General features: G+C 38.9%; 1 protein-coding gene across 1 annotated transcript; it reads left to right on the plus strand.

Moving 5' to 3' along the window:
- On the plus strand, positions 1-26,685 carry LOC146631227 (integrin alpha-M-like). Its single transcript, XM_085355203.1, has 31 exons — positions 1-379; positions 4,805-4,931; positions 5,760-5,842; positions 5,927-6,012; positions 6,099-6,213; positions 6,333-6,463; positions 6,577-6,719; positions 6,807-6,957; positions 7,129-7,264; positions 7,356-7,429; positions 8,639-8,753; positions 8,945-9,087; positions 9,992-10,138; positions 10,225-10,422; positions 16,421-16,551; positions 16,979-17,133; positions 17,221-17,387; positions 17,485-17,601; positions 18,005-18,075; positions 18,158-18,299; positions 22,339-22,434; positions 22,601-22,680; positions 22,759-22,839; positions 22,950-23,025; positions 24,036-24,143; positions 24,221-24,262; positions 24,747-24,872; positions 24,962-25,069; positions 25,149-25,190; positions 25,303-25,413; positions 25,537-26,685. Exons 1-31 carry the CDS (start codon positions 331-333, stop codon positions 25,825-25,827), a joined length of 3,642 nt encoding a protein of 1,213 aa, XP_085211329.1. The 5' UTR covers positions 1-330; the 3' UTR covers positions 25,828-26,685.
- The last annotated feature ends 167 nt before the right edge of the window (positions 26,686-26,852 follow it).

A 26,852-nucleotide genomic window follows, 5' to 3' on the forward strand; every position in this document is an offset into this window, starting at 1 on the left:
CAAAAGACTCGGCTGGAGCTCTTCTGAAAACATTTAGATCTAATTTATGAGGGGTCCAGGGTCCTAGCTCATCAATCAAGAGCTATTTCTACTTTTTTCCATCTTTTTTCCCTTCAATAAAATTCTCACATTTCTTTTTAAAGAAGTGAAAAGTGAAGGATTTAAGGAATTGCCGAAAAAAGAGGAAGCAGGAAGCGAAGATAAACACTTTGTCGAGCGCACTGTCGTGAGAAATTTGTCTCTACCACCTGTTACGGAAACGCCCTTCACAGGAAGTATTGCACAGGCACATGCTTGAAGAAACTTCAGCAGCAGTGTTAGACCTGAAAGATGCACTGGCGACAGCACATCTATTTCCTCACCTTCGTGGTGATTGTTGGTAAGTTTCAAAATGATTGAATTTATTGTCATTTCTGAGATAGAGTTCATCTGCGGACAGGCATGGCTGCTTTGTATATTTTCATTATATTATTTTTAGAAGTCTAAATTTTTATTTTGATGAAAGAAAAATGTTTTGGTGTTGAAAAAAACTGAAACTAATCAGGAAATCCTCACAGGAAGAGTGTTTAGAACAGGAGCATGCTAGACACACTTTGAATTATTTATGCAGCTTCATGTGGATTTACAACTTAACAATAAAGATTTAATTGAGTATCCGGTTTCATTGGTTGAGTTATGTTTGCTTCAGTTGTGTTGAGCTGTAGAAAAGCTCATCCAAACCATCCGCCCAACCAGAGGGCTGAATACAGTAGATTCAGTGCATGAGGGCTGGGGGCTGCACGTGTTTTAATGTTACATTGACGGACTGGTCAAAGACCCTTCAGCTGCATTATGTTCACCGTTTTACTGCTGTTTGGTGCTGAGCAGATCCAGGTGTGTACAGCTGTTCAAGGTTCTGTGTCTTTAAAGCCAAAACAAGGAGCTGAAAGGTGCAAAGAGATGTATATATTTTTTAAATGAGTCATCACAGTTTGAGAATTTGATTAATTCCTCTTTCCTTTTTTATATTGTTTTTTTTTTTTAATTTCACTTCAGTTTCGCTAGTTTCCAAATGTGTTTCCTCATTTCATTTTAGTTAGTATGGTTTAAAAATGTTTAGTTTGACCCTGCGACAGATCTGGGTGTAGCTGAGACAGGCGTCAGCACGGCAACCTGTAAACCTGAAATGCTTTCTCATGCTTTTTGTTTTGAGACATTTAATAGGAATAAATAGGAAATAAATACGAGAGAAAACCAAGTGAAAATTAGCCAAAAATGTAGTGAATTAATATGATTTTATTTACCCGTAATAATACAGTGACATGAAATCACAAAATTAAAGCGATGGAGCAAAAAATAAAAAAAATAAATAAAAAAAAAGCAGCACTGTATAGGCCAGGGGTGGGCAATCTCAGTCCACGAGGGCCGGTGTCCCTGCAGGTTTTAGATGGCTAAATTAGCTCCTCAACATGTCCTGAAGTTCTCCAGAGGCCTGGTAATGAACTAATCATGTGATTCAGGTGTGTTGACCCAAGGTGAGACCTAAAACCTGCAGGGACACCGGCCCTCGTGGACTGAGATTGCCCACCCCTGCTGTAGGCCCTACCTCGCAAAGTGCACGGACTCACACTCAGTTTAACCCCCTTCCCCCCATCAGTTTTCTGACACTGTTATCTTTGACACGTTTGAAAACTTACCAAAACAAAACTAGATACATTTCCTGTGCACTTTTTTTTTTAATCTTATTTTTAAGTAGTTACACAATGTTGCTTCAGTTATCTTGTTTTTCTACTTTCTATAATTTCAATATCTATTTCAGCTCAACATTTGGTTTTATTTACTATACTAACCTTTCTGCATCTTTTTGTTCATGTAAATAATTTTCATGCTTCGTGGTTAATTAATTTGCTACTCATCTACAGAAATGAAAAAATAGACTAAAGAAAAGAAAACTTGTGACTAGGAATGGGAATTGATAAGAAATTTGTGATCTGGATTCCATTATCAATATGATATGACTCATCGATTGTCCCTGGGTTGTCATTGGCTCAGTTTTGAGAGTTGCTAAGCAGCAATAAAGAAGTTACAGTCATGCATCCATGCTGCGGTTCAAATGTTTGTGCATGTTTGTGAGGTAGTTCCTGTCTTTGTTGTGATCAGTGTTGGACTTATTACTCATAAAATGAATTATTACACAGAATACTTTTTTTTTTCAAAGTAATGCAACATGTTACTTAATTACTCCCAGGAAAAAGTAATTTGCTATACTACTCGTTACATTACGTTAATGTTACTCTGTAAAATACCTGAAACACTGTCTCATAATCACTATTTAACAGTATAAACTTGAGGCTACAGCCACACACACCAACACAAAATCCCTAATGACGACACACATTTCTAAGATCTTTCTCTTAGTAGAACAAAACTAACCACAGAAAGAAAACATGAAAACCAGCACAAAAGAATCGCCATGGTGATTCTGCTTTAGAAACATGAACAGGTAGAAAGGGAGGCTGCGGCCTGACTGCTTGTTACCTGTTGAAGTTCAGGGTCTGGTTGTCTGATCCCAGAGTGAAAGACCCCAGCTTTCACTCTGGGATCATGGTTAGCATAGCGTTAGCATGCTGTTTTTTCTTGTATTTGGAGCAGCATAATACGGTTGGTTCTGTCCTCGACACAGTTTTCCACATTACCGTTTATCTCGTCCAATTGTGCAATAAAAATAATATAGATGCTCATTTCCACATTCTAGACAGCGTCACTATTTTCTTCCTCTGACAGCTGAAGTGAAATCAGCTGCTGATAAGTGGGACCACAGGCAGGCAGACTAGTCCCATTCCTTCCCGGTAGTCCCATTCCTTGGACAATTCCAAGAAATGGGACTACTGGGAACCAGTTTTCTGCAAAAGCCTACCCCGACTTGTGACACTGATGTGCTACGCTTCTAATTTTGCCTCAGTTATACAACTATTTTTATCTTGTGTTGCTGAATGTGGTCAAGTTATGAATGGGTTTCCCAGTTGATTGGGCGTATTTTTGCAGCTTGTCAAAGTGCCTATTATTTCTTTTACATTTGCCTCTGCTTGTATTTGCTAAGCAGCACATCCTGTCTTTACTTGCACTGACACACATCTGCACAGTCGAGCACCTGAATGACGGTTTCACTCCAAGATTTGAAATAAGGTTAACAACGGTGGCAGAAAGCTGAATGAGGTTTTTTTCTGCTGTGATCTCAAAGGGGGAAGCCCACGAGGTGTATAAAGTCTTTAATGTTGCCATGGTGAGCTGTGCAAAGTATAAATTGCCTGAAGTGTGTCACTATCATCTCTTACATCTGCAGACTTCTAATACAATTAAGAAGTGAGCTCATCAGACATCTTAATTTCATCGGGGCGATCGTGGCTCAAGAGTTAGGAGTTCGCCTTGTAATCGGAAGGTTGCCGGTTTGAGCCCCGGCTCGGACAGTCTCGGTTGTTGTGTCCTTGGGCAAGACACTTCACCTGTTGCCTACTGGTGGTGGTCAGAGGGCCCGGTGGCGCCAGTGTCCGGCAGCCTCGCCTCTGTCAGTGCGCCCCAGGGTGGCTGTGGTTACAATGTAGCTGACTGGATATGTAAAGAGCTTTGGGGTCCTTAGGGACTAGTAAAGCGCTATATAAATACAGGCCATTTACCATTTATCTCTATTTCACCACATCAGTTTCCTGTCAAAGTTCTTGTGGTTTGAGTTGCATTGTGGGTAAATGCCAGGTTTTGACAAGGGAGGAGCTTCTGTGAAATGACACAGATGGTATCTCTCGTCCTCCTTCTGAACTGTGTCTTATAAGTACTAACTCTTCTCCAAAAATAGAAGTAACTATTTTGCGGATAAGATAAGAAGCAGGAGAAGAAGGGCGACTGCACTTAATTCACCAGTGCTTGGCTGAGATTTTCTCTGCGTGTCAGCTGTGATGTTGACGATGAAGCCTCGAGCAGGGCGTTTTTCAAATTGTTCATGTTTTAAAACTGGATGATACCAGAAAGGGAGAGACTGAGTGGGTGTGACTGTGAAAGTGCAGCAGTGAACTCACCCTCGTTCTTCTTCTTTTGGACTTTTAGAATTGACCACATGTTTTATTCTATATAACCCAAAAGGAACTAATGAGCGTGTAAACCTATTAGGACAGTGTTTACTGTCATCTCACCTGTGGCTGTTATTAAAAAGAATGTGAGCTTCAGGTGGTGTCACCTTGGCTTCACTTTCAGACCTAGAATTTCTGTCCTTTTATATTTTTATGCTTCTCTCTCTGACTGAAACTGTTTAAATGGCCAGCAGGAAGTGACTCCTCTAAACTGCACCCATGAGTCTGCTTCTAACAGTCCTCATCTTTCTTGATACCAACTTTAATACTTTCCTGATGAGTCGTTATTCTTCAATCATTTTGTGAAACTTGTGTTCCCAATTAGGGTCCAGAAACACATTCAGAAAGTGAAGTACACAATAATACTCATGCATTCACTTCTTTTCCAGCTAGATCCATACTATGTGATGTTATCCTGGTATCTCTCCCTCAATTGTCACTAAAGTAAAAAAAAAAAAAACAACTTAAATGGACAAAAAGGACAAAAAGCTGACTCTCTGATCTCTAACCTACTAATGAACACATGCTGTTGGGTAGTTTTTGGGGCGTATCCCTACCAACTATACTTAGTGCAACTTCAGGATTTATCTCTGATGTTTAATATATATTATTAAAACTTCAGTTATTTGTATTCTTCTTAAATGCAGATATTTTATATTTTAAAGTTGGTAGAACTTTTGATCATATTTTTCTCCTTTTCTCAGCTTCAACCATCCCCGCCTGTTTGGCTTTTAACATCAAAATGACAGAGCCTAAGAAACACGAGGGCGAACCAGGTGATTTCTATGGATACAAAGTGCTACAGTACAAGTCTGGTGATGGTAACAAAAGGTATGTTCGCTGAAATTAAAATGAATATGTGAGATGATTCCAGTTTAGCATTCGAAAGCCTCTTGTGATGGGTTGTGGTTTTGACTTGAGCATTGAATACTGCTGTGACTAATCTAACGCGCTGCTTAAAACAGCAAATGCGTCTTTTTCTAGTTAAAACTGTTGCTGTATTTCAAACCCAAATGTTCAGAGTAATTAGAGAAATGAAAAGTTTCAATTTCTGGGACATTTCTTTCAGTATTTTATGTACCGTCATTTTAGAAAAGCTAAGCCGCGACATAAAGAGCAGCCGGTTATTTACTATGGCTGTGGTAACGCTGCTAGAAGTGTTCAGAGTGATTCTCTGCTTGCTAACAAAAATCTTTCAGGTGAATTTCAGTCATGCTGATGCACTTTCAAAGTGTGTATTCACTCACCAGAAGCTTCATGCAAGACAAGATTATCGACTAATTATTGCATTTAAAAATCAGCAGCTGCAGAGTTAAATTTAAAAAAAAATTTTTTTAAAATAGGAGCACTTGTAGCTGCTTTCATTTTACTGAAAACAGTCAAATTAACCGAAAATGTTTAAGGTGGCTTAAGGAGCACAGCAACACACATAGCATGCCATCAAAATATTAAAGTTGATGTTGTTAACTCAAAATCAAAGCTGGGGTGTCGCACTCATTTAATTCAAGGGACACACAGAACCCAGTTTGATCCAAGTGATCTGGAAAAGTAAATGCACAACAGAGCTACAACATTTTTTTTCTATGTTTCAAAAAATTTGTATAGATCTGCCAGGACTTTGAACTTTTCCTGTTTAATTAGTGTCATCATTTTCCACAGGATAGTCGTCACTGCACCTCTCAGGCTAAATGGATCTGGAGGAATTTACCAACCTCACCAAAACAAGTGGTTCAACCCTACTGGTATCAACAGAATATTACACAATTTATAACTTACAACTAAATACATTACTGTAAAAGTTTGTATTTTATAATAAAATGCTTCAGTTGCAGAGGACCTGCAGTCAAACACAACAGCAGTCAAACATCTTGGCTTGTCGATCGCTGCTGATTCCTCCGGCTCCAGATTCACTGTGAGTAAATCACTCTCTCTCCTCATCACTGTGAGCAAAACAAATTAATATGCGGAGCTTTATTTAACTTTTATGCTCTGATTTAGGTTTGCAGTCCAAGTTTGGTGCATGAATGCTATGAGAACTCCTATCTGAACAGTATTTGTTATGAGCTCTCGGATCAACTCCAGAAAATTTCCTCTTTCAAACCCGCGTTTCAAAGTAAAGTGTGTTTTGAAAAGGCATTCCTTAATGTTCAAATGATGACTAAATTATTTTATTTTTTCATAAATTTTATGGTATTGGGATACAGACATATTTTTGTTTTATTATTTTTCCAGAATGCACCAAAAAGACAGTGGACCTCGTCTTTCTGTTCGATGGATCAGCGAGTATGACTGAAGATGAATTCAACAAGAATAAAGATTTTATTGTGGATATAATGCACAGCCTGAAGAACACATCGATCAAGGTCACTGCATTACTGCAACATTTAAGCATTCACAGCTTTTATTTTTTACGATACTGTATATATAAGATATACTGTTTGGTGTCGTATCTAAATAATTTATGTTGGTTTTTCAGTTTGCAGCAGTTCAGTTCTCCACAACAGTCCACAAAGTGTTTGACTTCAACGACTATGCAGCTGGACGTGCTCTCGATAAACTTAAGGATGACAAACATTTAAAAACTCTCACCAACACACACAGAGCCCTCGAATTCATTTTGTAAGTTTTATTTAGTGTTAATGTGTTCATGTTTACAGCTTCGTTTATTTTGAGTGTGACAAAATCTGTTTTCTACTTTTGTTTCAGTGATCAAATCTTTGACAACAAAGCTGCAGGCGCCTCTCCTGATGCAACTAAAGCTCTGATTCTAATCACAGACGGAGATCCCTCTGATACAGACAGAAAAGGGATAATTAAAAAATATGATGAGAAAAATATAATTCGTCTTGTTATTGGGGTAATGTCATATATCATGTCTCCCCTTTCTTCTGTTTAGTGGCTCCTTTTAATGTATTTAGTTTTTACTGTTGTGGGTCAGAACAAGTCTAATGTGTAGAACTGATCTTTTTCTTATGCTGATGTCAGACTTGGAACTCCTTCATGTTTTAAAGCTGTGTTCTGGTTTCAGATCAAGGATGCAAAGCTGGATAAATTTAGGGCCATCGCTTCAGAACCAAAAGACAAAAATGCCTTCAAAATTGAGAATTATGATGGACTCAAAGGAGTACTGGAGAATTTTCAGAAAAAGATCTTTGCTGTGGAAGGTGGCGTCTAATTTCTTTCCCCAATTAAAAAGTATATGTTATCTTCCACATGTGCAGCTGTAACGTGTACTCCCTGATGATCCATATTTAGGTTCCAAAGGGGCTCGAGCAGGAAACCTGACTGATGAAATGTCTCAGAGTGGATTCAGCGCTGTTTTCAACAAGGTGAGCAAAATTTATCTGAGCACCTTAAACTCATCTGAGGATCAGAGTAAAGGCTTAGAAACCACACAACATGAGCTGAAGCTGAATTGTTTAAAGGCTTAAAACTTAATTTCTGCTGCTGAATAACTGAAAAAATGAGTCCAGCTGCATCAGGTCAGATGACACAGTTGATCTTATACATTCTTTTCTAATCATACCTGAGATTTCTGTCCTCTTTCTGTGGTCGCAAATTTTGAAGCCATCCTGATAACCTTCTCCCACCAACGATGTGGAGATCCAACCTCTTTAGATACAATTAAAATCAAGACACTCAAAAAGATGCTCTGGAAAAGAGTAGAATTCTTGGAACAGAGTTTAATACACTGAATCATATGAACAGCAGGAAAAATACATACAGACATTTAGCAAGAAAATTACAAAGCAGAAAGCAAGCAAAGCAAAACCCCGGGGTGTACAGCCTTATGCACAGACAGCAGAGCAACACAGAGACGGACAGAGAGAAACAGCAGAGGGGAAGAAAGTGCTGGGGGTGTCCTCTGGTCCCCTAGTATATAGGGACCAGTATCCCCGCACCCTGCTGCTGGGTAACTTTCTCACCCGTCCAAACACAGCTGCAGGGGTCAGGTAGCGGCCAAGGTCTTGGCCAGAGGCCAGTCAGGACTCCGGCTACCCTTTGGCTTTGGCTCATCACAACAGGTCATGACACGGTCAAACATCACACATTAATCCTAATTATTAAATCTTACACAGCAAGTGGCACATAACTACATAGGTTACATGCTTCAGTGTAGGTTCAAAGTGTGTGTGTGTGTGTGTGTGTGTGTGTGTGTGTGTGTGTGTGTGTGTGTGTGTGTGTGTGTGTGTGTGTGTGTTTATATCATATGGTATATTATCGTGATGTGTTCAGGATCTCTGTTACAATGTTACTGTTTTGGTTGTGCTGCATGAAAGATGTTGAGTGTGTATTGGGGAAGGTTAGTTACCGGAGCTGGAGAGTGAGTTATTCAGGCAAACTCTCAACAGCATTAACTGCCCTGTTACTGTAAAACTTTAATAAACCATGGTGAAACAAAATGCCTTGTGCTTAAGACTCTACATGAAAGTTAAAATATGGATGTTCAGTGCACATAGATATATATATATAGTTACATAGTTATACATATCATACAAAAACTCACCACATTTCCACTTGTGCGTTCCTGTTTTTAGGATACACTGATTCTGGGTTCAGTGGGAACAAACAGCTGGCGTGGTTCTCTCCAAGAACGTCGAGATAAAACAGAAACAATTGAGGATCAAGAAATGGAGATGGACTCCTACATGGGTAAACTTTATTTACACATTATCTGATGTTTCTTTTTTTAAAATAAGATTTCGTTATTTGGCTCAACACTAGAACAAATGAACTCTGGAAGGTTCCAGTCTAAATCAGTTTTAATATCTTCCAAGTACAACAAATACACACATTAGTTTTTCAAATAAAAACATGTTGTGTGTTATATTTGCCTCTTGCAGGATATTCTGTCTCTGTTGGAGAGAGAAGTGGGGTTTCTTTGTATTTCACGGGTGCACCCCGGTTTCAGCACACAGGACAGGTTGTACTTTTCAAACAAAACAGCAACAAGTGGACCACAGCACAAAGAATAACTGGAGACCAGGTCAGTACCTTTTAATTGTTTTTCTTCATATGGCTCCGTTTGACTTTGGAAGTAATTCTATGTCTCCATGTCATTGTTGATACCTGATTGTAGTGTTGCCTTGAAATAAATGCAAATATTCTTGATCAAATCTACTGTTATTTCTATTTTAAATCACTTCTATGTGTAGATCAGCAATTCACATTAACAATTATAGAAAGGTGCTCTATATTATAAAGTAAAGACAGTGAAATATTAGAGAACCACAACAAGCAGACGATCAGCATGATCAAACACTTGATTGAACTCTAGTAACAGGAACAGACATCTAGCAGACTGGTTGAGATAAAATAAGACAGAAAATAAGAGCATGGAGATAAACCACAAATGTCAAACATGACAAAACACAATTTAAAGGAGAGAGAAGACAGAAGTCACCAAGTTGCAGTAATGATGTCGTACAGGGATTGAAAAGATGGGAGTGAAAGAAATATGAAATGCATCACTAGTAGTCTGAGTCTAAAATGATGATAGCGTTCAATGTTTGCAACTTTCCAGACTTGTGCAAAGGCAAATAAACTCTGTGGCTACACAGAGGAAACCAAAGAACTTCCTTACACTGGCACCTTGTTTGATTTAATAAAAACAGTTCAAAAATAAAACTTGTTCAAAGCACCGTAAAGCATTAAACTTACTTTGCAGGCATACATGTCGGTTTCTGTAACTGTTTTTAGGGATTCTTGTTTTTGTCAGCATGTTTATTTTGTTTTGTGAAATCATATTTTCTGGCAGTAATATTGTGTTTTCTGTACATGAAGCATTTTCCCTGCATTGATGATTTTTGAGGCACATTTTTCTATATCCCTAAATGATATAAATCTATAATTAAAACAACACTGAACTAATGATATAACTAACTTGTCAGATCGGTTCCTACTTCGGCGCCGAGCTGTGTTCGGTGGATATTAACTCAGACAGTGACACTGATTTCCTGCTGGTGGGAGCGCCAACGTTTTACCAGCTTCAGGAGAAGAAAGAAGGTCAGATCTACATCTACACTCTGACTGATGAGGTGAGCCACCACTTTGTGATATTACAGTGTGACATTCAATGCTTTCATGATCAAACTCAATGAACTAATCTCCTCTTTTCTCATAGCTGCAACTGAAAAGTGAACTGATTGTGATGGGACCATCCATGGGTAGATTTGGCACCACCATATCCAGCCTCGCAGACCTGAATGGAGATGAACTCCGAGACGTTGCTGTCGGAGCTCCGCTTGAGGATGATAACAGAGGTGCTGTGTATATCTACCTTGGAGACAGACATAGAGGGATACGCAGCACTTTCAGCCAGGTGAGAGACGGACATGGAAACCACAGTAACCATAAACAGCAATGGGTTTGGAACAAGTGAAATATTTTTCAGTAATTTTGAATTTACTTTTAAAAACATTTTTCTGTCTCAGTCTTAACACTTACATAAGTTACATTCAGCAACAGCATCGTAGGAACTTATACAACTTATAAAACCTCATGCGTGTATAAATGGACACAGAAGGACATAGCCACTGTGACATCACTATAATTTAAGCTGAGAAAAGTCAAAATATCAAAGTAACATGAGAAACTTTTTAAGTTTCTCAATCTTTGACTTTACTAAATCAACATATTTAGCTGACTTTTCTTGTTCATCCAATAACAATATTCCTCTGAACTTAAAAATAAATGTTAAACTAAAAGAAAGTGAAATTCTTGTTTTTGCTATTAACAATGTTTGACAGCTTACTTATTTCCTGTTTGTCTTTTTTTTTTTTTTTTTTTGGCCACAAGATTGGAAAAATGGGAGCATCACTTAAAGAAAGATGTCTGCTGTTTACATTTTTTTTAAAAAGGGGGAAAACAGAGGATCAGATCAGAAATGTTCTTGCTAACCTGACAGGAATGTTGTAATTAGTAGGGGTGCAACGATACTCTTATCGATATTGAACCGTTCGATACAGTGCTTTCGGTTCAGTACGCATATGTATGAACAATACCAAATACATTTTTAATTTATTTTATCAACTTTCCTTCTGATGATGCTGTCTGTGTTGAGCGCTCAGTGGATCTGCGCTCGACAGTGCAGCCTAGGCGGAGTAGTCGAACGCAGATTCACTGAGCAGGCAAGCTAGCGAGACAGAAGTTAAGCTCTCCTTGCAACATGGCAAATTGAACCTCCCCCACCCTCATTCAGATCTGGCGTTTGGAACTATTTTGGTTTTCATGTGATGTATGACCCTGAAGGTAAGCGCGTCATGGACTAAAGTAAAACAGTATGTTGGATGTTCCACGCAATGCTCAATTACATGGGTGGGAGCTAGTGTGTTAGCGCAGTTAGCTCGTTAACGTGTTGGCCGTCCAGCCCCATGCACGGGCGATCTGCGGTAGCTCGTTAATGGAGATTTGCCGTGTTGTGGCGTTAACGTCATTTCAACGAGATTTACGCTGACAGCACTAGTGGGAACACAACGAATATGACTGCACATTTACGCTGACATCATCCTAGTGCAAAGACAAGTGGAAGCAGACAAAAACAACAAACACGCATGCTACAAACTTTACCCGAGTCATTTAGACAGCCGTTAGCACATGATTCTCCTTACGGGACCTGATATGTTTAATATGCTGCTGAGAATATAGCCCAGAAGAAGCGTATAGTATAGCTTTTATTTTGGAAAGAGCCATTTCTCTGTAATAAACTCTCTTTTCCAAAGATGAGTGATTCCTTAATCAGATACAGGGCTCGCAATATCGCCTGCCCAACGTCCAGGGGCTAGCGATTTTTCCAGTCGGGCTACCAAAATCTATCTCTGCCCTGCCTGTCGGGCTATCATAGGAAGGAAAAATATATGTCAATGCTTTTGCATTCTTTCGGAAATGTAGCTGGGTAATTATGTCATTGGCATCGGTGAGCCACTGTCAATATGTGACATATTGAAATCGCGTTTGAATTTGCCCTTGTCTTTTGCTTTCACTTTGCAATCACGTGAACTGTGTATAGAGAGCGATAGCACTGATTGGTGAGTGATGATAATTTGCGCACCAATTCCTCTGACATCGTCTTATCAATCGTTAGCTTACTACGCAAACATGACAAGTGAAATCTCCCGCAGCTTAAACATGTGAGAGGTTGATCGAGCAGAGAATCGCTGAGCGTTATGTGAGTGCGTGTGTAAAAGCAGCAGGATATATATTGTAGCGGGTCAGGGCTGTTCGGGGTTCTGTTTGTACAGTTATGTTTTGTTTATGTTGCCATAGTGACGGGTGACGCCCTCTCGCTGCTACGGCGTGTCCTTCCGGGGTCAGAGGGCGCCCTGTGTGGTGTTGTTGTTGTTGTTGTTGTTGCTGTGCTGTTGCCATGCTGAGCAGTTAGCTAGCGACAGTGTTCTTCTGCAGATGTCAATAAACGGCTGTGCTCCCTGGCTAGCTCACGGGAAGCAAGACCAAACGACACCTCCGTCTCCTCCTTGTCTGAGCTCGCCACATTGGTGTCAGAAGTGGGATGATGGTGGCACCCCATGTTCTGACCCCAGTGACTTTTCCCCCGCCGGTCGTGACCATCCGGTGCGCCAAAAGAAGGCACCTGGACATTTGCAGGACTTTGTGTGGGGTAATGGGGTCGTCGGGGACGACTGACCCCTTAGGTGGGGGCTATGTAGCGGGTCAGGGCTGTTCGGGGTTCTGTTTGTACAGTTATGTTTTATTTATGTTGCCATAGTGACGGGTGATGCCCTCTCGCTGCGACGGTGTGTCCTTCCGGGGTCAGAGGGCGGCCTGTGTGGTGTTGTTGTTGTTGTTGTTGTTGCTGTGCTGTTGCCGCGCTGAGCAGTTAGCTAGCGACAGTGTCCTTCTGCAGATGTCAATAAACGGCTGTGCTCCCTGGCTAGCTCACGGGAAGCAAGACCAAACGGTACCTCCGTCTCCTCCTTGTCTGAGCTCGCCACAATATTTTAGTTCTGCTGAGCCAAATAAGACAGGTCAGGGTGAAGAAGTGACAGCCAAAGAAAAGCTTACCACAAAACGAAAAAGTTATGACAAATCAGACTATAAGGCAAAAAGAAAGTGCAGCTTTATGGTTTCATGGACAAAAGAATTTCTGTGGCTGCAATACGACAAGCTAAATAACCAGGGCTGCACATAAGTGGTCCGCAGGTGCGCATTCGCTGTCAAAAAAAAAAAAAAAACGGGCACAAGATAAGAAGTTGCAACGCGTGTTTGCATACATAAGATTTTCAGGAGGAGGACAGACATTTGTTTAGAACTCTTAAAGATGTCGAAGAAGCTCCTTTAAGCAATTACTGTGATGTTACTCCACCTCCAAAGAAATGTCAGAAGGAGTCCGAATCACAAAAGAAGCACGTATTCTCGGAAGAGTAGTTGCAGGAGGTGAGCTGGCTTCAAACAAATGATGAACGCACAGAGATGTGGTGCGGAATGTGCCGTGAAAATGTAATAAATGACAAATTAAAAAGGCATGAACATTTTTTTTTATCGAAAAAATATCGAACCGTGACACCAAAGTATCGAACCGAACCGTGAATTTTGTGTATTGTTGCACCCCTAGTAATTAGGTCAAGAAAAATATTCAAGTGTCTGGAAGTAATAGTCAAAGGTTGTTCAAGGTTCAAGGTTCTTTATTTGTCACATGCATAGTTAAACAAGTATAACACACAGTGAAATGTAGCCTGACACGCTCGACATGTGCAAAAATGAGGGGGGGTAGAGGAAGAACATTTTATATATATATATATATATATATATATATATATATATATATATATATATATGTACATACATACATACACATACACACACACACACATATTGGGTGAATGTGCAGTAGTAGCAGTTGGGGATACTACTGTCAAAGTGCTTTACAGGTCAGCCAGTGAAAACAACGGGGAAAATAGAAATAGACTACAAAAAAACCACCACCACCAGTAGGCAACGGGTGAAGCGTCTTGCCCAAGGACGCAATGACCGAGACTGTCCAAGCCGGGGCTCAAACTGGCAACCTTCTGATTACAAGGCGAACTCCCAACTCTTGAGCCACGATCGCCTCTACGCTAAAATAAAATAATGTAAACTACAATAAAACAGAAAAACAGGGTGTTAATTCAAGCTAAAAGCCATCGTAGTGCTTTAATCTGCTGAGTCAACTGAGATTAAAATCTTTTAAGGTACAGCTGGCCATGAATCCCATGATTTTAAGTATCATTTCAAGTAACAAAAAAAAACTTTACCAGCACAAATCCCCAGCAAGTCAGCTCAATCTCTGAGCAGTGTTTACTTTTAATGGAATAGTATTTTATTGTATAATTTAGTACACATTACATAATTTTGTATTACTGTAATTGTTTTCTTCATTTGAATATAGTACACGTGTAGCATTCATTTCATTGTTTACTAACTAACAACAACAACAACAACAAACTTTATTTATATAGCACATTTAAAACCAGTGGTGTACAAAAAATGCTTAACATACAAGAGGGGGAGATGAAGTAACAGGGGAGGATCAAGGCTGTGGCAAAGTACCAACATGCTAGCATGTTAGATGGCATTTAAAACACAGAAGCAAAAGAAATCCATATAAAAGCATAAAAGAACAATATGTGTAAAGGATAAAACAGTCAAAAATTTTAAAAATGATTAAAAGTAGTTAAGAATGGACTGAAGATAGAAATAAGCATTAAACTAACTAACAACCAGTCATTAACTGGTAGAAAAGGTGAGGCTAAATAAGTGGGTTTTTAACCGCAGTTTGAAGGATTGAATGGAATCAGACTCGCGGATAGCAATGGGGAGGTTATACCGTAGACCGGGTGCAGCCAAGGCAAATGCTTGGTCACCTCTAGTCTTCAGCCAGGGTCTCAGCTGTACCAAGAGTTCCTGGGAAGATGATCTTAGTACTCTAGTAGGCGTGTATAATCTAAGTAGCTCAATGAGGTAGCTTGGAGCTATATTGTTAATAATTCGGAAGGTAAGCAGCAGGATTTTGAATCGAATGCGATACTTAACGGGAAGCCAATGCAGGTCAGCAAGGACAGGGGTGATAGAGACACGCCGCCCACTACCAGTAAGGAGACGAGCCGCATTCTGAATTTGCAGTCTATGGAGAAGAGTCGAGTTAAGACCAAAGTGAAGGGAGCTGCAATAATCCAACCTAGATGTCACGAAGGTGTGGATAAGCTTTTCCAGGTCCCTATGCGGGACATAATGCCTGACTTTGCTAATAAGACACAATTGATAGAAGCAAGATTTGACAACAGCAGACGCTTGTTTGTCAAATTTTAAAGAGCTATCCAAAAACACACCCAGGCCATTAACAGTGTCGGTGAGGAAACTATCAAAGGAACCGAAGGCATCACGGAGTTGGCCACAGGGAATACTACTGTCAAACACGAGAGATAAGCGAGCCAATCTTTGACTTTGCGCAAGCACTCACGAAAACCGTGCAAAGACATAGCAGGATCATCAGTTAATTCGAAATAGATCTGTATGTCGTCAGCGTGACAATTATGTGCAATGTTGTACTTCACAAAGATGCCTAAGGGGAGCATATACAGTGAGAAGAGCAGGGGGCCGAGGACAGATCCTTGAGGCATGCCACACGAGAGAGGTGCAGCAGAGGAGAGATAAGGGCCAAAAGTGATCGAGAAAGAGCTATTAGAAAGATATGATCTACCATATCAAAGGCCGAGGATGGATCCAGTAGGACCAGGACTGAAGAGCGTCCAGAGTCAGCAATCAGAAGGAGATCATTGAGCAAGGCTGTTTCAGGAAAGAGAATGAGGCAGCTCAGTCTCTTTCCTTTGACAAGAGTTTCTACCAATCCTACTATTAATGATACTAACTAATCATGTGAACATATTCCAGCTGATAAAATCCTGAAAATACAAGCCAAGGGCTTCAATTAACCTTCACATGAAACATCAGAATAGGAAACAAACAACTTGAGCTAATAGATTTTGACTTTGGAATGATTGCTGATATTTGTGAAACTGTTGATCTCTGGAATTTAAAAAAACAAAACAAGCAAAACACAAAAACAGCCAACTGTCTGTGAGTGGAAAAGGCTTAGATAAAGAGCATCGAGGCGACTGTTGTTGTCATTTGGTGCTGTATAAATACAATTAAATTAGAATAGAGAGGATGGAGGAGAATGGGCAAAATGTCATGTGAAATCTACATCACAAAGAGTAGCATTTCTTATAAGACCTTTGTTAAATTTTAATGTAAATACACCGTTTTTCTCTGCCATACAAATATGTGTGAAAACACTTTTTCAGTATTGAAATCTCTTATTTCAGAGAATCACAGGAGACAAAATAACACCTGGGATAAGATTCTTTGGACAGGCCATCGATGGGGGCGTCGGCATCAAAGAGGATGGCCTCCCAGATATTGTGATCGGATCACAGGGCGCTGCTGTTGTCTTAAGGTAGGGTTAGTGTGCTTAGTGTTAGGGTTACAGCTCCCTTTGCACAACTCTTGTGCTTTGAGTTTTAATTTGGGGGGAAAACACAAAGTTTAAGTTGTTGTTGTTGCCGCAAATTGCTCCATAATGTGTAGATGCAGTTTTTTGCAAATTGGTGAATTTCTGCCCATCATTACCTGTGAGAAACTCGACCACTTTCTCATTTTAAACATTTGATATTTTTTATGTTCTGTTGTGAATAAAATATGGATTTATGGATGCATTCTGTTGTTACATTTTATAAAGTGTCCCAAATTTTTCAGATTTGGTTTTGTATATAAAATAAAGAACTAATGTTGCTATACTGTATTATGTCCTGATATATAAAACCTTAGTATTGAAAGAGGGCATCATTACTACTTTCTTATTACTGTTCTTAAATGTCTTTCAGCTCCAAGCCCGTCTTTAATGTGATGGCTCACCTATCTTTCCACCCTAAGGAGATAAGCACAGAGAAACTTGACTGTCAGGGTGCAGAAGGAAATTTACTTATGCTTACCTTAACAGCCTGTTTTGAAATGGTAGAAGCAACAAAGAGCAAACAAGGTAGGAGCCTCATTCAGTAAACCATTTAACAGCTGCTGACTGCACCCTGTGAATGCATTATTGTAATCCTGCTCTGCGGGTTTACAGGGAATGTGCGCTCTGGACTGAACATCACATACATGTTCGCCGTGGACCCAATGAGACAAAAACATCGAGGTTTCTTCACTCAAACTGATACGAAAACCAGGAGTCTTACCTCCACCTATGAGCTGAAAGATGAAATGACTTGCTTAAACTTCTCCATCTACATGCACGTATGAAGCTGAATTCATAATATTTGCACATATTCTCAATCTGATCAAAAGCAAACCTCGTGTTTATTGCTCCTCTCTTGTTGCTTTTGCTTTACAGAAATGTGTGATCGACACGTTGTCACCGATCAGCATCAAATTAAACTTTTCTCAAGCTGACAGTGAGACTGCTAACATCACCCTGAACATGGACAGCAAAAAGCAGTCTGCTGTTGAGGTACGTTCTACATACAACATCAATATTCACAAAATTGACAAAGCTGCATCTACACATCCACTATTTTGAGTGTTAAATGAACACTTTGACAGTGTTATCAGTAGCCTAGTCAGGTTTAAAGATTAACAACGACTAACACTGAGCATTTTCAAACACTGGAAAATAACCTAAAATGTTAGGGATATTCCAGTGTTAGAAAATCAGTACTGCTTAGTGTTAGGCTCCTGTTAAAATATAACACTGTCAGTGTTCATTTAATACCGGAAAGAGTGAACCTATATAGAAACACTCTAGTGTCAATTTAACACTGTACAATTTTACCACATTCACCACCTCAGTTTAGTGTGTTAGGAAGGAAATCTTTTTTCTGGCATCAATTAAACACAAGTTTTATTTTTCGCAGGTTCCTTTTGAGAAACAATGTAGAAAAAATGACACTTGTATCGCTGAACTGGATGTCAAATTCAAATTCGAGTATGTATATCTACAAACACGACTCAGATATAATACGATTAATGTCATATGTTTAATATTAGGTGTTGTTTGTCTCTCTCAGGACTCCGACATTATTGGTGACAGAAAATAACTACTTCAATGTGACTATACATTTGAAAAATGATGGTGATGACTCATACAACACCAGCCTTATAATGTTCTATCCTCCAGGCCTCTCCTTCTCTAGGATGACTCTTATAAAGGTAACTATAAAGATACATTACAAGACAATACAGTTTTATTTAAATAGCACGTTTAAAAACCCAAAGGCACACCAAAGAGCTTCACAATGATACAAAGAATCAACATAAATCAATTAACAAAGTACAGATTAGGCACTAGCACTAGCACAGACAGAAAGGAGGCACTAATAGACCAGAAGAGTTAAGTAAAATGTCAATTCAGAAGGAAGGTCAGTTCATGGATACAAAATCTGAACTAAAAAGTAAAAAAAAAAACAGCAGTGAAATTAATTATAAGTTTATTGAAAGGGCATTAACTGGTCGGGAAAGTCAGGTTAAATAAGTAAGCCTTCAATCTTGATTTGAAGGATTGGATAGAGTCTGGGGCATGAATAGAAGCGGGGAGGCTAGTCCAAAGGTTGAAGCAGCTGAAGCAAAGACACGATCGCCTCTGGTTTTCAGCCTAAACTTAGTTTGGGCCATCACGCACGACAAGGAGTGTACAGATTGAGAAGTTCAGTGAGACAACTGGGTGCAAAATTATTCAGAGTTTTAAAGTGAGTAGCAAAATTTTTAACGATATTTGATAAGTAACCAATGTAAATCAACAAGAACGGGAGTGATAGGATCAAATTTTTTTAGCTCCAGTAAGAAGGCGAGCCACAGCATTCTGAACAAGCTGTAGCCTATGAAGAGAGACAGATTGGAGACTAGGGATGGGTATTGATAAGATTTTCACGATTCCGATTCCATTTTCGATTCTGTTTAACGATTCGATTCTCTTATCGATTCTTTTTTAAAAAGGAGAACACTAAGGTCGATTAGCTTAGAACTTTGTTTTATATCTTCTCTTTGAACAAGATAGAAACTTAGGAGTAACATGGCCTTACAAACCCAACAGTGAGAGCTTCAGAGATCCAGCCTACAGCTCTTCAATGGGGCGTCACAGGGTCTCCAGGAAAAAACATTGTAAATGTAAAATAATAAAATAAATATTCTTCTGTAGCAATAACAAAGTATAACATAAATTATTCTGTAGCAATTACACAAGAATATTCAGTAATGTCCCTGCCTACAATTAAACACATTCACTTACCGAAAATCATCTGCTGTGGCAAACGGGTTCAAGCCTTTGACCACAAACTCAGTCACTGCTCGGTGACATTCGTCTATCCTGGCCTGAAAGGAGACGCTACCGGTAGACTGCAGTGAGAACTGCCAGCATCTGAGCCAGACTCTGTCTGTCTCATCATGGTCACCTCAATGCACAGTAATGGCAGGTTTTGTAATAAGGCAGATCGCGCTAACATAATATGCACTGTTAGTTGATTATTTACCTGCCGCATTAACGGGAGAGGACGTGCAAACGTTACCGCTGCTGCTGGGTTGAGATTCACGAGTCCGGAGCGAATTAAAAACACGACATTCATTTAAGGTCATCGTGTGTTTTGTGAGCAAATGCTTTTGCATATTCGTAGTGTTTCCTCCGTTAAATGAAACATCTACTTTGCAAGTATTGCAAGTTGCCCTGTTGTCATCCGTTCTCGTAAAGTATAACCAAACTTTTGAGCGTTTAAGCCGCTTAGGCGCCGTGTTTCCTGCCAGATAAATGACGTTCCGCGACGTGGTGACCTCATTCGGGGCGACTGGAATCGATAAGGGAATCGTTTGCAAAAATGGCAAACAATTCCAAGGAATTGAAACAGTGGGAACCGGCTCTCAACAAGAACCGGTTTTCGATACCCATCCCTATCGGAGACCACAGTAAAGAGAATTGCAACAGTCTAACCCGGAGGTCACAAAAGCATGGATACCTTTTTCGAGGTTCCTGTGTGGTATATAATGCTTAGCTTTAGAAATCTAGCGAAATTGAAAGAAGCCAGATTTAACTACAGATGGAGGAGATATCCAAATAGACACCCGGGAGAGAGTGAGAGTTAGCAAGAGGCAACAAGCTGGTCTCGAGGAACATGGCTATTGAACACCATAATTTCATTTTGTTTTCTCATTTAAAATGAGAGAATTATCCGACAGCCAATCTTTGACCTCTCTCAGGCAAGCCAACAAGGAGTGCAGTGACAATGACAGATCATCAGTCAGTTGACAATAAATTTGAATGTTGTTAGTGTAGCAATGATGAGAACTACTGTATTTTTCAGAAACACAGTATTTCTGAAATGCCACTTTTCAGAAAAACCTATGGTCACGAGCTGTGGGTAGTGAGTGATAGAACGAGATTGAGGATACAAGCGGTGGAAATGAATATTAAACTGTAAAATTATGTCTCAAAATGGATTAACACTCATCGCATACAAGACCTTGCATATGATGAAGAGGAGTTTAAATTCTACATTTAACAGAGAGCCGTATGGGAGAAATAGGCTCTGTCTTTCTAGTCCTTTCAGTAATCTCACTGCAGTATTTTGGATTAACTGAAGGCTTTTCACAAAGCTTATAGGACAACCTGGTTATACACAATAGAGTTTACAGGTTGCAGGGAACTCGATTTTATGTGCATTTCTGTGCTGTGTTGCACAAAATCTGATAAGTTGCCTTAACTTCCTTCCTGTGGTTGTCCAGTAATGCATTTCCTCTTCTTTCTGCTTATGTCTTAAAATCCTAAAACTCACAATCTTAACCAATGTTTTTGCTGGGAAAAGGGAAATTAAATGAAAGGTTACTCATATCTGTTGGGTCTAATTACAAATGAATGAAAACCATAAGAATAAAATAATACTTTGGTGGAAAACTGCTTTTTTTTAAAATGAAAAAAGCAGATAACCTTACTGGAGCCACTCAATGCATACATCTATACAAACCCATTTTAAGAGGATCAGTTGTTCCCTTCATTGATGGTGCATGTTCAGCTCAGTGAAGTGATCACTGACTGATCCTCGTATAGTGACCACTGTGTAATAAAATGCAGGAGAAACTAAATGCATGCAATCTATTTTCATTTGCACATCAAAACAGAGCTCAGCATCAACAAGGTTATGAGCAGACGGTTTTTGGAGACATGTTGGCAAGTTTACTGTGTTTTACTGATGAATACGTTATTTTTGTCATCACGGACTTCTAGAACATTTTGAGATTGGCAGTATTTGATATCGCTTACGGACATGAACAGATTGCGACAGGTTGAATATAATGTCTTTTTTATAAGTATTTTTTAAGCATATTATACTCATTTAGTTCTTAGAAATGCAAAGTCAGTCCACCGTGAAGCATAGCACGATATTTCTTCTCACCTGCTCTTGTCAGGTTAAAGTGATGTTCAGTTGCATCCTTCCCCTGTGTGTGAATTTAGGACAACATCAAAGCAAGTGTTTCAAAATTTTAAGATTTTAGTTCATTACGGCACAGTGTTTTACACATGCTGTTCTTCAGATCATTAACAAGCTGCTCCGGTGTAGGTTTGGGCTAATCCATGGTTATTTTATGGTTCTTCAAACATAAATGCAGCAGGTAATCAAATAATTATTTGCCCTGCCATAAAGACAAAGATGACATTATGCAACCTTTCGTTAAGCCTAGTCAGCTTATCACAGAGAAAGGCAGAATCTTAAAATGTCCCTTCATACCCACATCCTTAAAATCTTTCCTCTAGACAGTTCTTTGAAAAATGCTGACAAAATATCACAAATATTCATATTAAAATATTAATTTTCATATGTAATTATAGAAACTTCCTGAAAGCTGACAGCTCTGCACATTTAACTGAACTGTCTCAAACTACTAAGATGGACTAAACATCATATATATGCATGACGGGGTTAGGGTTAGGATATATATATGTGTATATATATATATATATATATATATATATATATATATATATATATATATATATATATATATATATATATATGTGTGTGTGTGTGATGATGGTCAGGTTATACAATGCCTCGGTGACCTCCACTACACTATGCAGTATAGCTTAACCTTCAAAAGTTTAAACTTAGTGTTACCTGCAGTGTATCAAAGGAAATGTCACAGTAGGTGTAAAAACTTTTATTTTAGAGTCTCAGCTCATACCAACCATTTTCTTTTCTTAAAACAGTCATCAAGACTAACAACGCACGACTGCCGGGATCAAGAAGAACGCAACAAAACCATATGTGGTGTGAGCCAGCCTGTGTATCGCAGTAGATCCTACGTGAGTCATAAAACATCCAGATACCATCCTAACAGACAGAAGTGAAGTTTCACAAATGACCAAGTCTCTGAAACTTCAGTCTTAGCTTCCAGCTTCTCCTCCTTACATCTTTTCTCTTCATCTGTGAATCAGGCCTAACATCTTTTTCATTTCTTCCCACAAAAAGGCAACGTTTCAATCTTCCTTCCATGTCATGCATAATTATGAGTGGAATGACAAGATGTCCATGATAATTGAAGCAAAAAGGTACAACAATCTACTGCATAAACATTTCTCTAAAATATTTATTTTGATATTTACAAGAAATGTCTTTTTCACGCTCAGTGATAATCAAGACTCAAACAGGACCAGCACCCTCACCGAAAGCATCCCAGTGCAATTTGAAATTAAAATGATTTTAACAGTGTAAGTATCACTATTCACATAAAATATTATGTGTATCCTTATGTTTAATCTATTTCTACAAGTCAGTAGTTGTATAATTGTTCAGTGGCATGCTGCGATCATCTTTTCAGGAACCAAGACAGCACTACCTATCTGAACTTCACCTCAGATGAGACTGCACCTAAAGAAATGAACATTACATACAGGGTAAGACAGCGGTCCACAACCTTTTTTGCGCCACGGACCGGTTTAATGTCCAACAATATTTTCACGGACCGGTCTTTAAGGTGTCGCGGATAAATACAACAAAATAGACTGACACGACCAAGACAAAAACTCGGTATTTCGTAAATATAATAATAATCGTTAACTCTGTGTAATTGTGTAGCTTTAGCGTCCTCCTCTCTGCCCCGTAATGCTCTCTGGTCACCATGGTAACGCGTAAATATTTCTTTCAAAATAAGATCTTACTTTTCCCGTGTTGTAGTTGTGTGTACAACTACAACACGGGGAAAGACCCAGGGAAACAGAGTTAATGATAAAAACACTGAAAACCATACATTTCACACCCGAGCTTCAACTCTCGGGGCCCTGTACCAAATGACTCATGGACCGGTACCAGTCCGTGGCCCGGGGTCGGGCACCGCTGGGGTAAGACACATGACGACTCTGTAACAAGAAACTATCCAACTCAACTGGTGATCAATGATCTCATTGAATACTTTAATTGTCAAGATGCAGTTTTAAAACCATATTGATCTTCATTTAGTCAGGGTGACACAAAATCAGATGTTAGCCTATCAATAATTTGTTTCCAGAGTTCAGGCCCGTTCTTCCATAGACTGGTTCTATAGAGCCAGAAGTATTTTCATAACCCTGTGTATCGCCCCCTGGAGGCCATTCAAAATAATGCAAGTTTAAGGAACTTTGTTGGCTTCACTTTTCAGACCCAGAACCTACGTCCACCTTTTATACTGTCTGTGGTTTAGACCAAGCCTCAAGTGGCCATTAGAGGAGTTGATGGCTTTCCCGTATTGATTTCAGTTTTCAGCTGATCAATCAAAATTATCGATCATGTTCTTGCTAAACTAAACTAACTGGTTGTAACTGACTGATACAAGGCTGTTATCAGTATTTTCATCTGATTCTCATCAGAAAACTGAATATTTCCACATGTATTTATTTAAAATGACCATTTTGTCTATGACAATTTACAGATAGATAACACTGGTTTTAAGGAGTTTCCTGCAACCATCACCCTGGAATTCCCAACTCAACTGGAGCATAGCTTTGAAATGAAAAGCTATCAAATCTTTGTCAAGGAGGTAATTTTGTGTCTGAACACTGCTGCTCCATATGAAAATATAGAACCTTAAAGCTTACCATACTTTTTCTCTTTAAGAACAAAACACAGTGCACAGCCACTACTAACCACAAATTTAAGGTAAGTACAAGAGATTTAATAAAATATTGAGGTCTTGTAAAATTATTAATACCTTAAAAGGAAGCTGTTGTGCTACTGCTTTTATTTATTCGTGCTTGGACTCTATTAGACTAACTTTACATGACGCACAGTTCAAAGTAATCCTTATCTTATAAATGACTTTGCAACAACCTCTCAATTCATCCTCCATTTAAAACAAGAAGCTTTATCTAATTTTCTTTCCCTTAATCCAACTTTCTTCGGATTGGCTGCCCCTCAAAAACAGAAGGTTTGAACAGCTGGTTCTTCTGTATTGACAATATTCGATAAAGCAACTATCAGGGACATCAAACTGAGTGTTTAGAGAATACTTCCAACTGTACTGATGTAATTTAAAACATCATATTAGTATCCACAATTACTGCAGTGTATTTATGACAGATGAAGAAGTAATGAAAAGAATAATACGTCTCATTTAAAACATTTTCTTGGGGTTGTGGAACAGAACTGCTTACCAAAAAATAAGTGCGTGGCCATCGTCTGCAACACTTTCAATTTGAAGAACTATGCATCTGCTGAGTTTACACTATCGGGAAAAGTCCACTTTAAAGAAGCCGCACAACAGGCAGCCGTATGTACTAAATACACACAGAATACACATTACACATATATAAAAATAATAAATTACTTAAGATTAATTAATCTGCTCTTACTTTACAGAATGTTGCTTTTCTGAAAAAATACACTGGAGACAGCAGAAAGATTAACTTTGTAAGTTCTGTACATGTTGGCTATGACGACGCTCGGTATGTGCTGAACGATCCAGAGGTATGTTTGATTTTGACCACAGCATATTTCTGTCATTGCTTTTCCAGTAAACCTAATTTATTATATCTATTACCCACAGAATAAAGACCATTTGACACCATTCAAATTTCCAACAAAAAAGGTACCTTCAGTCTTTACATGAATAATTATTATAATTATTCAAACTATTTACTAGAGTGATGTTAAAAATGGTAAGGCACTACTTTGAAATCTTGTGTTTTCTCTGCCAACAGACTGAAGTTCGGGTTGATTTCTTTATCCTCCCAAATAAAATGCTGATCATTTTAACTGGAGCCGGTTTGGGACTCTTACTTCTGATCATAATCACAATCATCCTGTTTAAGGTGAGAGTTTATACTCAGCCTGAAGACTGTTATCTTTATATCAAGTTGTCTGAATCTCCATAACTGCACTGAGATCACCAAATTGCTATTTGGTCTAATGATTCTCTTTGTGTCTGTCACAAGCTCGGTTGCTTCAAGAGGAAAAAGTTTGGAGAAGATGATCTTGAGGATGACACTGTTGTAATACCAATCCCTGCTTCAACTGTAGGGACTGATAAGAAATCTGAGAAATCTTCCAATGATAATCAAACGCAGGAAAAATCACCTCTCATCTCCTCTGCCCCCGATGATGAACAGATCAAGCAGTCAGGCACTGATAACAAATCTGATCAACCTTCTGAGGAAAATAAGGTTCATGATGATGGTGCTGCTGAGGAGAAAAAGGATGAAGCTACTGTTACCATTAACGCATAAAGTCAAGGAGGATTTGGAATATATGGAACATTTGTTAGTCTTAGTGACAGTTTAGCATAGTTCAGACTGGACACAAGTAGAAAACGTGATTTAGGGGTATGATCTGGGTCTGTGTCCCAGATGACCGCCCCATATTTTTTAATTCTCTTATTATTCTTCATGAGTTGCAACACATAAACCACAGTGTAAAACAGTTCAAATTTTGATTTGCCTGGCTACAGAAGAATTTCGCACTTTGCCTCAGTGCATTGCCTTAACTCGGTGGCATTTATGGATTATGTTCACGTATGGTTTAATCTTTGGATGAGAGAGCTTTAACCTGCATTTCACAGTGATTTCTGTTAGGGTTCCTGAGCTCATACACTGATGCCAGAATCATGCCATGCAGCATATAGGTTTATGAGATTTACAAATCAGTGCATTCTATTTCTACTTTTTACAGTACTCTTACTGTTTCTGAATTAGGTTTTTACATCTCATGCAATAATTGTGGGTTCAGCTACATCAGTGAAAAATCAATGACACCAGACATGAAGCTGAATAAGCATCAGATGGATTGGCTTTCTACAAATGTTCAATGGTCACAGCACAGGAAAACATCAGCGAGTTTGTAGACACCTCCATGAAGGAGGCTGTTCATGCCAGACACAAGAGGCAAGCACTTCTGTTTAATATTCTGTTGAGATGTGACTAAAGAGTCATACCTGTAGCAATCCATAGTTCATGCAGAAACCCAAGGTTTAATAATTGTTGTTCATGTGACTGTTTAACACAACTTATTTAACACGCTTAATAATTCCTTCTCTGCTAATGTCAATAGCCTACCATGTATTCCCCATTAATGCACATTATTTACATTTTGATACACTGTAATATTTTTAATAGTTACCACCTATATGAAAAGGCTCTGCTGCCTTCTGCACAGGTATTTATTCAAAAAGCACTTCACCTTGTATTATATCTGACTGTGTTTAATATGTTGATTTTTGTAGAGTAATTAAAATTTTGAATAATTGATTCTGATC

The sequence above is a fragment of the Diplotaxodon limnothrissa genome, linkage group LG6 (genome assembly GCF_057381915.1).
Source record: "Diplotaxodon limnothrissa isolate DT_005_m linkage group LG6, D_limnothrissa_male_GT1.1, whole genome shotgun sequence".
Taxonomy (NCBI): domain Eukaryota; kingdom Metazoa; phylum Chordata; class Actinopteri; order Cichliformes; family Cichlidae; genus Diplotaxodon; species Diplotaxodon limnothrissa.

Coding starts and splice junctions, on each gene's coding strand:
- LOC146631227 (XM_085355203.1), top strand. CDS start 331: ATGCACTGGCGACAGCACATCTATTTCCTCACCTTCGTGGTGATTGTT. Junction 16,552..16,978: donor GGCGCTGCTGTTGTCTTAAG/GTAGGGTTAGTG, acceptor AATGTCTTTCAG/CTCCAAGCCCGTCTTTAATG. Junction 24,873..24,961: donor AAGCCGCACAACAGGCAGCC/GTATGTACTAAA, acceptor CTTACTTTACAG/AATGTTGCTTTTCTGAAAAA.